The sequence below is a fragment of the Oncorhynchus mykiss genome, chromosome 9 (assembly GCF_057628025.1).
Source record: "Oncorhynchus mykiss isolate SJ-2025 chromosome 9, ASM5762802v1, whole genome shotgun sequence".
Lineage (NCBI taxonomy): Eukaryota > Metazoa > Chordata > Actinopteri > Salmoniformes > Salmonidae > Oncorhynchus > Oncorhynchus mykiss.
The window spans coordinates 12,970,529-12,984,048 of NC_143030.1; the positions used below are offsets into that span (position 1 = coordinate 12,970,529).

Consider the following 13,520-nt stretch of genomic DNA (forward strand, 5'->3'; position numbering starts at 1 on the left):
CACTCCTCCTGTCTCTCAATCCCTCCCCCGTCCCTCAATCCCTCCTCCTGTCCCTCAATCATTCCTCCTGTCCCTCAATCATTCCTCCTGTCCCTCAATCCCCCGTCCTGTCCCTCAATCATTCCTCCTGTCCCTCAATCACTCCTCCTGTCCCTCAATCACTCCTCCTGTCCCTCAATCATTCCTCCTGTCCCTCAATCCCTCCTCCTGTCCCTCAATCCCTCCCCCGTCCTTTCAATCCCTTTTCCCTTCCCTCAAACCCTCCTCCCTTCCCTCCCCTTTGTTGTTTACAGGGAATCTGAAGAATTTGGTTTAAGAGCGGCGTCTTGGTCTCATGTTTCCAATCAGGTCCTCCTGGGGTAATGAACACACACAGACATCGGGCCAGGCTAATGAAGACAGTATGTTGGAGCTGTGTGTGTGGAGAGGAGAGATGTTGGAAAACAATGTTTCCAGGGGGATGTTTTAATGTGGGAGACTGACGAAGGTAGGGTGCTAATGTTGCCTGTTTGGTGTTTGCTGGTCTGTTTCTGTTTCAGTCTGTGATCTTTTTTTAAACTTTGGGGAGGTGGGTTGGGCTAGACTGGGACCAGACTGAGATTCTGGCTCCGTAAAATGGCTTCCAGAGCCCGTATTCACAAAGCGGATCAGCGTAAGAGTTTTGCCTTTCAGATCATAATGAATTTTGATTAAGATGGCCCAGAATCTGAACTTTTAGTTCCATAGTTTGGGGGGGTGTTGTAATATTACACTGAAAGATGTTCAGAGAAAATGGCGTTGACAGAGAGGGCTGCCGTGCTTCTAGCTCTTAGGAAACTTTGCAGTATTTCGTTTTTTTTATTTATTATTTCTTACATTATTAGGCCAGGAAAAAATTGTGTACAAAGCATTTTGTTACACCCGCAATAACCTCTGCTAAACACGTGCATGTGACCAATGAAATTTGGTTTGATTTGATTTGATATAAAGGCCTGGGAAACATGTAGGGTGGGGATATGTTGCATATTATTTGTGTTAAACGGGTAAAGGAGACATGATGGGGGCTTGTGTTACCCCACTGGGTTTTGTCCCAGCACTACACAGCTGATTGATATAACTCATCAAACTTTGATTATTTGAATCAGCTGTGTAGTGCTGGGGCAAAAACCAAAACTTGCAACCAGGAGGGGCCCAAGGACCGAGTCTGAGAAACCCTGCTCCATGTTAACACCCCCTGGATAGATACAAAACATACTAGATCTTGGGGGGAGTTTCACAAAAATATAAAGATCATCCTCATCATAAAGATCATCCTCATCATAAAGATCATCCTCACCATAAAGATCATCCTCATCATAAAGATCATCCTCACCATAAAGATCATCCTCATCATAAAGATCATCCTCACCATAAAGATCATCCTCACCATAAAGATCATCCTCAGCATAAAGATCATCCTCAGCATAAAGATCATCCTCAGCATAAAGATCATCCTCAGCATAAAGATCATCCTCATCATAAAGATCATCCTCAGCATAAAGATCATCCTCAGCATGAAGATCATCCTCACCATAAAGATTCCTCAGCATAAAGATCATCCTCGCCATAAAGATCATCCTCAGGGTTAAAGATAATCCTCACCATAAAGATCATCCTCATCATAAAGATCATCCTCAGCATAAAGATCATCCTCATCATAAAGATCATCCTCACCATAAAGATCATCCTCAGCATAAAGATCATCCTCAGCATAAAGATCATCCTCAGCATAATGATCATCCTCATCATAAAGATCATCCTCAGCATAAAGATCATCCTCAGCATAAAGATCATCCTCATCATAAAGATCATCCTCACCATAAAGATCATCCTCAGCATAAAGATCATCCTCATCATAAAGACCATCCTCACCATAAAGATCATCCTCACCATAAAGATCATCCTCAGCATAAAGATCATCCTCAGCATAAAGATCATCCTCATCATAAAGATCATCCTCACCATAAAGATCATCCTCACCATAAATATCATCCTCAGCATAAAGATCATCCTCAGCATAAAGATCATCCTCATCATAAAGATCATCCTCAGCATAAAGATCATCCTCAGAGTTAAAGATCATCCCCATATTAAAGATCATCCTCAGCATAAAGATCATCCTCAGCATAAAGATCATCCTCATCATAAAGATCATCCTCATCATAAAGATCATCCTCATCATAAAGATCATCCTCAACATAAAGATCATCCTTAGAGTTAAAGATCATCCCCATATTAAAGATCATCCTCAGCATAAAGATCATCCTCAGCATAAAGATCATCCTCAGCATAAAGATCATCCTCAGCATAAAGATCATCCTCAGCATAAAGATCATCCTCATCATAAAGATCATCCTCATCATAAAGATCATCCTCACCATAAAGATCATCCTCAGCATAAAGATCATCCTCACCATAAAGATCATCCTCATCATAAAGACCATCCTCACCATAAAGATCATCCTCACCATAAAGATCATCCTCAGCATAAAGATCATCCTCAGCATAAAGATCATCCTCATCATAAAGATCATCCTCACCATAAAGATCATCCTCACCATAAATATCATCCTCAGCATAAAGATCATCCTCAGCATAAAGATCATCCTCATCATAAAGATCATCCTCAGCATAAAGATCATCCTCAGAGTTAAAGATCATCCCCATATTAAAGATCATCCTCAGCATAAAGATCATCCTCAGCATAAAGATCATCCTCATCATAAAGATCATCCTCATCATAAAGATCATCCTCATCATAAAGATCATCCTCAACATAAAGATCATCCTTAGAGTTAAAGATCATCCCCATATTAAAGATCATCCTCAGCATAAAGATCATCCTCAGCATAAAGATCATCCTCAGCATAAAGATCATCCTCAGCATAAAGATCATCCTCAGCATAAAGATCATCCTCATCATAAAGATCATCCTCATCATAAAGATCATCCTCACCATAAAGATCATCCTCAGCATAAAGATCATCCTCACCATAAAGATCATCCTCATCATAAAGATCATCCTCACCATAAAGATCATCCTCAGCATAAAGATCATCCTCACCATAAAGATCATCCTCATCATAAAGATCATCCTCACCATGAAGATCATCCTCACCATAAAGATCATCCTCACCATAAAGATCATCCTCATCATAAAGATCACCCTCACCATAAAGATCATCCTCAGAGTTAAAGATCATCCTCACCATAAAGATCATCCTCACCATAAAGATCATCCTCATCATAAAGATCATCCTCACCATAAAGATCATCCTCAGAGTTAAAGATCATCCTCAGCATAAAGATCATCCTCACCATAAAGATCATCCTCAGAGTGAAAGATCATCCTCAGAGTTAAAGATCATCCCCATATTAAAGATCATCCTCAGCATAAAGATCATCCTCAGCATAAAGATCATCCTCAGCATAAAGGTCATCCTCAGCATAAAGATCATCCTCTGAGTTAAAGATCATCCTCAGTCCATACATAGCAGGGGTATCAAACTAATGTGATTCTACCAACTGAGCTACAAATCTGTTATGATCTTGGTGCTAAACATGATCTTTACTACTGCAGTGTCAGATGAAGAGCATTCCTAGCATTTTCACACAGTCTGTGTGTTAAGACGACGTGTCAATGATACGATCTCCTATCTAATGAAATGTTTCAAGCGTGTATTCTGTCCTTTTCCTATTCAAACTGCATCCTCAGCATAAAGATCATCCTCAGCATGAAGATCATCCTCACCATAAAGATTCCTCAGCATAAAGATCATCCTCGCCATAAAGATCATCCTCAGGGTTAAAGATAATCCTCACCATAAAGATCATCCTCATCATAAAGATCATCCTCAGCATAAAGATCATCCTCATCATAAAGATCATCCTCACCATAAAGATCATCCTCAGCATAAAGATCATCCTCAGCATAAAGATCATCCTCAGCATAAAGATCATCCTCATCATAAAGATCATCCTCAGCATAAAGATCATCCTCAGCATAAAGATCATCCTCATCATAAAGATCATCCTCACCATAAAGATCATCCTCAGCATAAAGATCATCCTCAGCATAAAGATCATCCTCACCATAAAGATCATCCTCAGAGTGAAAGATCATCCTCAGAGTTAAAGATCATCCCCATATTAAAGATCATCCTCAGCATAAAGATCATCCTCAGCATAAAGATCATCCTCAGCATAAAGGTCATCCTCAGCATAAAGATCATCCTCTGAGTTAAAGATCATCCTCAGTCCATACATAGCAGGGGTATCAAACTAATGTGATTCTACCAACTGAGCTACAAATCTGTTATGATCTTGGTGCTAAACATGATCTTTACTACTGCAGTGTCAGATGAAGAGCATTCCTAGCATTTTCACACAGTCTGTGTGTTAAGACGACGTGTCAATGATACGATCTCCTATCTAATGAAATGTTTCAAGCGTGTATTCTGTCCTTTTCCTATTCAAACTGCATGTTTAAATTCAACTGGAAGTACTGTTGGAGTGTACAATTGTTTTGTATCATTTTACTTTCGGTTTCACAGAAGTACAACTTTACGTTTTTTTTACAGTTCACTTTTGCCTTTTATATGGTGTAAATAACATGTTTCATTATAAAATACAATCTGTTTTATTATAAAATGCAATCTGTATTATTATAAAATGCTATCTGTATTATATGGTGTAAGTAACATGTTTTATTATAAAATAGAAATCTGTATCTGAGTATGTTGATGTTAAATAGTCTTATTTTTTTGGTTCTTTTTTTTTCTCAACGTGAGCTTCAATAACATCCTAAGAGGAAACTGGCACCAAACTGACACCAAACTGACATCTGTGCATCTGTGGCACCCCTTTCCATCTAGTGCACTACTTTTGACCAGAGCCCTATGGGTAGTGTACTACTTCAGACCAGAGCCCTATGGGTAGTGTACTACTTTAGACCAGAGCCCTATGGGTAGTGCACTACTTTAGACCAGAGCCCTATGGGTAGTGCACTACTTTAGACCAGAGCCCTATGGATAGTGTACTACTTCAGACCAGAGCCCTATGGATAGTATACTACTTCAGACCAGAGCCCTATGGGTAGTGTACTACTTCAGACCAGAGCCCTATGGGTAGTGTACTACTTTAGACCAGAGCCCTATGGGTAGTGCACTACTTTAGACCAGAGCCCTATGGGTAGTGTACTACTTTAGACCAGAGCCCTATGGGTAGTGTACTACTTCAGACCAGAGCCCTATGGGTAGTGTACTATTTTAGACCAGAGCCCTATGGGTAGTGCACTACTTTAGACCAGAGCCCTATGGGTAGTGCACTACTTTAGACCAGAGCCCTATGGGTAGTGCACTACTTCAGACCAGAGCCCTATGGGTAGTGTACTACTTTAGACCAGAGCCCTATGGGTAGTGCACTACTTCAGACCAGAGCCCTATGGGTAGTGTACTACTTTAGACCAGAGCCCTATGGGTAGTGCACTACTTTAGACCAGAGCCCTATGGGTAGTGCACTACTTCAGACCAGAGCCCTATGGGTAGTGTACTACTTTAGACCAGAGCCCTATGGGTAGTGCACTAGAAAGGGAATAGGGTGCCGTTTGAGATGTAAACTAGGAGTGGTGAATCAAAGTGGTTTCCATGTGTGCAACAGAAGTTGTAAAGTTCTGTCTGTGATCTTTATGGATTTAATTGAAACACCATGGCCAGGACACACACACACCCACTCACACTACGGATGCCGTGGTCAGTCTTGTGGTTTCCCTCAGAGTGAATGTGAAACGAGGGAAAGTCATTAGTGTGTTTATGGGTTAATAGGAAAGACGGAACTGATTGAAACGCTCTCTCTTCAACGGCTGTTGCACAAAGACCCTAGAAAATGAATGAACATGAGAGAAGTGTGGTTCCTTATTCCTCCCCCAGACACCCCTTAAGGAGACCAAAATAAGACAACTTCAGGGGGCCAAATTCACAAGATATTTTAGGAGAACCTTTTAAATAACTGTTTCCTTAATATTTTTTCTATTTTTATCGAAAATTATTGAGAACTTCTCAAATTTCTTCTTTTAGGAGAACCTTCTTAAAGCATAGTTAGCAATGTCTTGTGTCATGCCATCCAAGTTCATCAACCCACTTCAATGAATATTTACACTAAAGAAACTCTCAGAGCCTATATAACGTTTCCTCTCCTCCCCTGCCTGAAATCAAACTCCCATCTCTCTATGTTCTCCATTCATGCTGTTGAATAGCACACCTGCCTGCTCTGTCCCGTGTGGCGACTGGACTGACTCCGTCAGGACTTCCCAACATCATGTTTCCCTCCAGAGTGGCATGGCATCATTATTTGAATAGGACATCAGTTTACGTTTTAGATAAATGATCAAATTAGATAAAAGTTCGGTACAATGTCTATTATGTTATTAACAACTTATATTTGCTTAGGCTATACTTCTGTGGGAGGCTTGCTAAAATGATCCCACAGCAGACTCATTGAAAACTTCAAGGTGACGTTAATGTGCGCTTACTTCGGTCGTTCTGTGTGTTTACCCATTTTGCCTAGTTTTACGTTAGAGGGGTACTTGAAAACCGTTAATCTAATTTGCATACTGTTTTCCCACGGGGGAGGACTCCACGAACTTCCATACATCACGCTCGAGCCTAATCTACATGTTAACTGTCTCCGCGCGCCAACGGGACTAAAGACAGATGCTCGTGAGCCTTTAACTTAAACGGAATTAAGGCGCGTGGAGTTCTAAAATAATATTGGCTTCACCTGTTCTGTTCTTTTCTCTCTTTGACTATATTGAGACGTAGGTATATTGTTTAGAATGAATTAATGAAAATATGATATTTATTTAGGCTAAAACGGATGAAAAAAATGCTGACGATAACCTCGAGGTTTAGGAAATGTTTAGGTCTCTATTTCCTATTGTTGTTTTATTTTAGCAAATCATTTGGAGTGATTTGACCTATAGCCAGTTGTAACAGATGACCTTTTAGATATGAAATAGGCCTACCCTAATGATGAGACGTTAGCATAGCGGTCTCTCCAGGTGGGCTACGCAATAGGCTAAGGCCAATTGTGTGTGCGCGGGTGCGTGCGTGCGTATTGGATCATATCCACACGGTTTTCTATTTGGTTCCTCCTGTGAACATTGTTTTTCTCGTGAAAATAAATCAACAGTTATTGTTTCAAGACCATTAAAAAATGTTGAGGCTGTGCGTTCTCTCATGAATGATAATCAGTGAGTTGTCTGTTTGGAGTAGAATAGAATAGACAACAATAGGATTTGATCTGTGACTGTAGAGAAAAGCGCTCGTTCTGAGAATAGAAAACATCTGCCTCCGTAGAGCGCTTTCATGACCGAAACTCCGGAAACTGGTTTCCTCCGATACTGGAATGAACCGTTTATTGTGCGATAACCGTGGTGCGTCAGTCCTATTCCTCTACAAATCCACGCCGTGATTTAAATGCTGTCCCGCCACAAACGCGCCTCACTTGAGGGTCGTGTGTGTGTGAGAGAAAATAATACTTTATATTCAGTAACAACCACAGTGAGGGAACTATCCCGGAGTCGGACAGTCTGTTATTTCGCACAGAGCGAGGAGAGACGCAGCACGAGGACAATATTGACTCAACCGTTTACTTTATGACTATAGCTCTCAACAGGAACCGGCGGATTCCTTACTAAATATAGACTACAACAATTGTCAAAGTTTTTGACAGCAAACATTTACGGGTGTGGTGTTATCCTGCGATCCGTTGGAGTTGATTTGTACATTTTGACTTTTTTTGACCATTATTTGCCTTCCTCAAACGGACCTACAGCTGCGTTTAAAAGTGGCGTTCTAAAGGGTATGTTATTTTACATTTTTAATTGTTCCGTTAACATTTTATGGAAGTTATTCACAATAGTTTGATTTCACAGAGCAATGGGGGAAATTGTGAACTTATTTGCCAAATGCTACCAATAACTTTTCCCCCTAAAATGTTTCGTTTAGCCCTTTTTGTGATTTGCCTCCCGGTTTGAACTGGTGAATTACATGCATTTTACGCACATCTTGGATGATGATTTCGTAACACAACTCCATAACACGAATCTCTAAAAAGTATGGCTTTTTAGTCAACTATTCAGCCTATTTTACCAAATGGGCATTTGGTAGAAAATGGGGCTTTGTCAAAACGTTTGTTACTTTGACAAAGTGGTATTCTGTTGGCTGTAAATGTTAGTGTGGTTTTCTATATCTCATAGCGTTGACTCAATTACTATAAAACAAGTGGCCATGCTCAGCCTCACCATATGGTCAAGGTGTGTGTGTGTGTGTGTGTGTGTGTATATTGAGCGATTCACGTTCTAATTGGCTCGACACGCATGGTAATTGTGTAATTGACACCGCTGTTGTTGGCTAGAAGCAGAGGGGTTCCATGCTCATTTTCAGGTCCGGACCACGTCTGCGGGGAGGCGGATGTGATTAATGTAATCAAGTAACTTCTATTGTGATTGTTTGACATGGTGTGATTAGTTTATAGGCTAAATAAACCACCCATACGAGTTGAATAGCCTACCTTTGTCTGTCAACAAACAGTTTGATATTGGCACCAGGTTAAAATACTGTTTAGTGAACGAAACATTCCACTTCATTATTAAGGATGCATTTTAAAGTATTCGAATGCGGTCCATGGTCTCCTTTTTAAGGGAGAATGCATTTACAGTTTGACAGTTGCTTCCACACGATTTGAGACTCCGGCTACTTTTCTAGAGACTCGACACACACACATGCAAAACGTCACACCTCTTGCAAAACCAAACACTAAATTCTAAATTATTTTGACTCTTCTCAAAATTGTGTTTTTGCATCAACTCCACACACACACACGCACGCACACACCAACAATTGATTAGCTCTTATACACGCAAACTACACACGGACGTGACAAATGTAAAACACTCCTATCTTGTGTCTTTTGCATGTTCCGTGTGCAGTGGAGTCCACGGCAGCTTGTCATAGCACTCACACGTACATATGCTCACAAACATATGCAGTATGTACACATGCAATATGTATTTAAACTATAAACAGAAATGCAAGGGGGAAAAATCAAATGTTTCTTTCACAACCTTTTCATCCAGATTTCAGGATGAACACTGAGATGACAAAATACAGTAGAAGATAAATAAATAGGCTTGTCCTTTTCCTCCTCGTCTTCATCCCCCTCTTCCTCTAACTCTCTCTCCTTTAATTGGCCTCCATTGTTGCCCAAACCAAGAAAGCCAACCTGAAGCCTATTTATAGTGCTCAAGCTCTGATTTTCTAAGTGAAGAAATCAGCTAGAAGTGTTTTTCACACGTCAGCACTGTGTCGGTAAAATGAGTGTGGCATTTTGAACGGCAGTGTTTTCCAAAAGAAACACGAGACCTGTTCGTTTTGAATGATGTGTCTAATGTAGAGAACTGTGTTTAGTGTTTTGCAAAAAGTGTAAAGCAGATAATGTGCTTGTAGTTTTGGTCTGAAGATGAGGTTAATGAGGTTTCACTGAGTGCCTGAATTACCACTTTTGGTGTGTGCGTGAGATTCTCAACTACCACTTTTAGTTTTTAGGTTTTAAATCAGGGCCTAATGTCTTTCCTTCCTAAGGATTCATTTTAATACCGTATTTGAACGGGGCCTAATGTCTCTCCTTCCTAAGGATTCATTTTAATAACCGTATTTCAGTCTGCAGTCCTGACAGTAATCAGCCAAAGAATAATGAACACAAAGGACTGAAGAACACACACAGCGATAAATCCTCAACAGCTGTCAATGGCAGGGCTCATGAGATGCTGGTGTGTTGTAGGTCCAGTGCAGCTGCATGCCTGCCTGTAGCAATTACCCTCTCCATAAATATGGGCTGGGGCAGGAAGGGGGTCAAATGAGTGTGTTGGGAAGGGGTCTGCAGTGGGATCAGCACGTGTGTGTATGTGTGTGTGTGTGTGTGTGTGTGTGTATATATATTATTTATATGTGTGTGTGTGTTTTCTATCATGTGACTCAGTCCTCAAAAGTCCTGTTTTCTTTAACCCTTATTATGAACTGCCAGTCAGTCCCCTCTGAGCCTCTATGGTACTTTAGTATGTATCCAAAATGGCACCATACTCCCTATATAGTGCACTACTTTTGACTGACTGTCATTAGAGGTCAGGGGAAGTGGTTCTGGTCAAAAGGAGGGCACTATATAGGGAATAAGGTGCCATCTCTCCGTGCTGTGACCCACCTAAAGATTTTTTTGTTTTGTGCCCCCCCCCCCCCCCAAATTTAATTGAGGCTATTCTTTTAGCCAGGCAGGGCCATGTCTCAATCTGGGATTTGGAACAGGCTACTTACTAGTGGTGACCTAGTGAAGCAGGTGACTTTAAAGCCAAGCAGGCTTATCACTCTAATCTAAACACTGATGTCATATGTTAACAGAATAATCCTGTATGTTTTCAGTACTCCCTGTCATCTCTTCCGCCTTGTATGGCGGTGTGTCCCCGTTTGATGATGTCATCGTAACACAGTTTCTTCCTCCTTCTCAGGTGTCCCCAGGTGATGACCTCACTGTTTTCCAGCCCAGCCCACGTCGTCATGAAGGACCGCGAGCCTCCTCCATCCTCCCTCACCCTGCTCCACTACCCTGGGATGACGGTCACTGCCAAGACCCCCGGGGATGACCCCTTTCCCAACTCCACCTCTCCATCCCTCTCCAAACCACAGCCCTTCTGCCTGCAGACCCTCCAGACCAGCCCTCACCTCCTCGCCAGCCTGCAGCTCCAGAAACTCAACTCCCACTACCAGAGTCTGGCTGGAGGCAGTGGTGCCTCAGGGCTCAACTCAGGGCCTCAGAGGGGGTTTGGGGGCTCCACGGTGGGCTCGACTGGGCAGCTGGTCGGGGGTACCTCTGGAGGTGGCGGAGGTGGGAACCAGAGTTGTGGATCTGGCGGGATCATAGATTCTGACCCAGTGGATGAAGAGGTTCTGATGTCATTGGTCATAGAGCTGGGGTTGGACCGGGCCAATGAGCTGCCTGAACTCTGGCTGGGACAGAATGAGTTTGACTTTATAGCGGACGTACCTGCTGGATGTTGACCGGATAGAGAGATGGAAGGAGGGGATCTGTGCTCTCTTTCATTCTTCTGTTAGTCTCTTGTTTGGATGGACACAGACTCCGACGTCCCTGCCGCATACTAACCTAAACACACAGAAAGAGAAACTGTCCTTTTGTTTTTTTGGGGGGGTCAACCTCTTAGTTTTTCTCTGAAAGAAAAATGATGACCACAAACGGACCCAAAGAGAGCATGCGCTCTTGTTTTTTCCCCTCTGTACCACCCTCTCATTTCCTCTCTCAGAAGGACAGAGTGCGGACACGGGGCTGGGGTTTCGTCTTGTGTTTTTCTGTGAGTCTGTGTGTCAGAGAGGATGTCGACTTCAGGGGGAACTTGTGTTTACCTTCATTTATTCCTCGGCGCAAAAGGACCCTGAAGCGGCGTTAAGGGTTGTGAACATCCAACGGTACAACAGAAACCAAGAGGGGACAAAACCCACAGGACCCTATCTATATTTAACAGTAGGGAAAACACTGAGGGATAGAAGAGCCTGGGGCCTGTCTCGTTGTACCTCCCACGGGCCTCCTGCACACGCTCACACACACACTGACTGAAGGATGGGTGGTATTATGTTGCGGTAATGCAGCTGTGAAACAGGCACTTGTTCAGTTACCCTCGGGTTCAGGGGGTTTGATGCGACGTGAGGGTGAGAGAATGCGCGAGAGAGATGAGTGATGTGTACCTGTGTGTGAGAGGTTGTATGAGACAGACATGACAGGAGGCCTGTGTAGTCTCCATGCTATTGTCTGTATCTAAATACGTTATTGAGTCTCAAAGTCAGTGGTCTTCATGTAACTCTGTAGGAGTCTTGTTTCTGCCCGATCTCCCCGTCTCGCTTTCCCTCTCTCTGTATGTATTGTAAGTCTCTTGCTCTATGTCAAATGGATGATGTCTGAAGAAGCAAAGAGAGCTATGAGTCTCTCCCTTTTCTTCTGTCTCTCTCTCTCTCCTGTGCTCTGAGCCAAGACACTCCGTCACTACCTACTCTGCTATGTTACTGTCAAAGTAAATGTGTACATCTCAACTGGCACCCTATTCCCTATATAGTGCGCGTATGGCCAGAGCCCTATGGGTCCTGGTCTAAAGTAGTGCACTATAAAGGGAATAGGGTGCCATTTGACTGTTCCAATCTATTAGTTAATGAGGCTGTAGGATGCAGTTAAAGATGGCTGCCTTGTTTGTTTTTCTGGGGTGGAATGGGAGAGCTGAAGACGACCTAATGACAAACTGATGATTGAGTCATTGACTGATTTACCTACAGTACCTACATTGTAAAAGAGATTTATTTTTATGTCTTATGCAACTCATTTTTAAGACAGAAAAAATTGACGAGAAAGTTTCAATTGACTAAGTTCCCAGGTTTCAGTGAATAGAGTCCTAAGCCTGAATCACATTGCATCAACACGACGTGAAAGACCACATTTTAACACCCAGGACATTGAAGATAACTAATGGAATATTACCAACTTGTAATTTCCTGAACAGAAACCCTTTGATCCGACTGACGACTGGCGCAAGAACATTTTACTTTGATTTAGTTTCTGTTCGTTTTGCTTATTACATTTCACATTTTTATGACTTATTTTGGTTTAGGGTGAGAAACCTCTGGCTATTGACTTTGTAAAAGAAACATATCAGATAGTAATTAATCACTTGTATAGTAGATACTGTACTGATTGTATGATCCTTAGTTTCTTAAAATCACACCTTTTTTCAATTGAAGGCTTTCTTTTGTTTAAGAGGTGGACCTCATTTCTTTATTTGTCTCATCTTTGACTTTTGTTTTGCAATTTTAAATGACGGAAAGAATATATCCGAGGTTGATTTAATTTTTTTGCATCTCATTTGTATTTCTATGTAAATTTACTAGATCATATTTAAATGGTTGTATTTTTGTTCTCTGCATGTTTGGGGAAAATAAAGAATACCGAACAGAATATTCTCTCCGTTTCTCATTAGTACTATAGTCTACCATTTAGGTTTTTACACAACTTAGTTCACTATCTGTGCACAAACTCATGATTTCTGTAGTTGAGAACAGTTCACACATGAATGAAAAATGGTTGGTCATAACTTTCTTATAAAATGTCGCCCTCTAGCGTCAACTTTTTCAAAATGCCTCAAAGTTCACTGGTGGAGTCCAATAACACAAGCAACAGACTGTAGGCCTACAACAGGCAGCATGTGTAACGACGAAACACTGCAGATAAAGGTGATTAGAAACTGCATACCTTTTTAAAGAAACAAGGACCATCATATGAAAACCTTGATTCAGACTGTGTGTGTATATATATACACCCACACTGTTGCAGGTTTACTGAGGACCAGGGGTCAGACGGGCATAATATACCGGCTTCGCGTAGAAGTATATGACTTG

At 41.7% G+C, this 13,520-nt stretch overlaps 1 protein-coding gene across 2 annotated transcripts; it reads left to right on the plus strand.

The window, feature by feature from the left end:
- The first annotated feature begins 334 nt into the window (after window positions 1-334).
- LOC110531421 (cbp/p300-interacting transactivator 1) lies at window positions 335-13,080 on the plus strand. Of its 2 annotated transcripts, none has more exons than XM_090183501.1 (2): window positions 335-487; window positions 10,577-13,080. In XM_090183501.1, the coding sequence occupies exon 2, from the start codon at window positions 10,590-10,592 to the stop codon at window positions 11,124-11,126; it is 537 nt and encodes a 178-aa protein (XP_090039627.1). In that variant the 5' UTR covers window positions 335-487; window positions 10,577-10,589; the 3' UTR covers window positions 11,127-13,080. The 2 variants fall into 2 exon arrangements, with proteins under 2 accessions (XP_090039627.1, XP_021470294.2); XM_021614619.3 differs by lacking the exon at window positions 335-487 and adding an exon at window positions 6,711-7,878.
- The last annotated feature ends 440 nt before the right edge of the window (window positions 13,081-13,520 follow it).

Excerpts from the sequence above, each read along its gene's own strand:
- LOC110531421 (XM_090183501.1), top strand. The coding sequence starts at position 10,590 with ATGACCTCACTGTTTTCCAGCCCAGCCCACGTCGTCATGAAGGACCGC.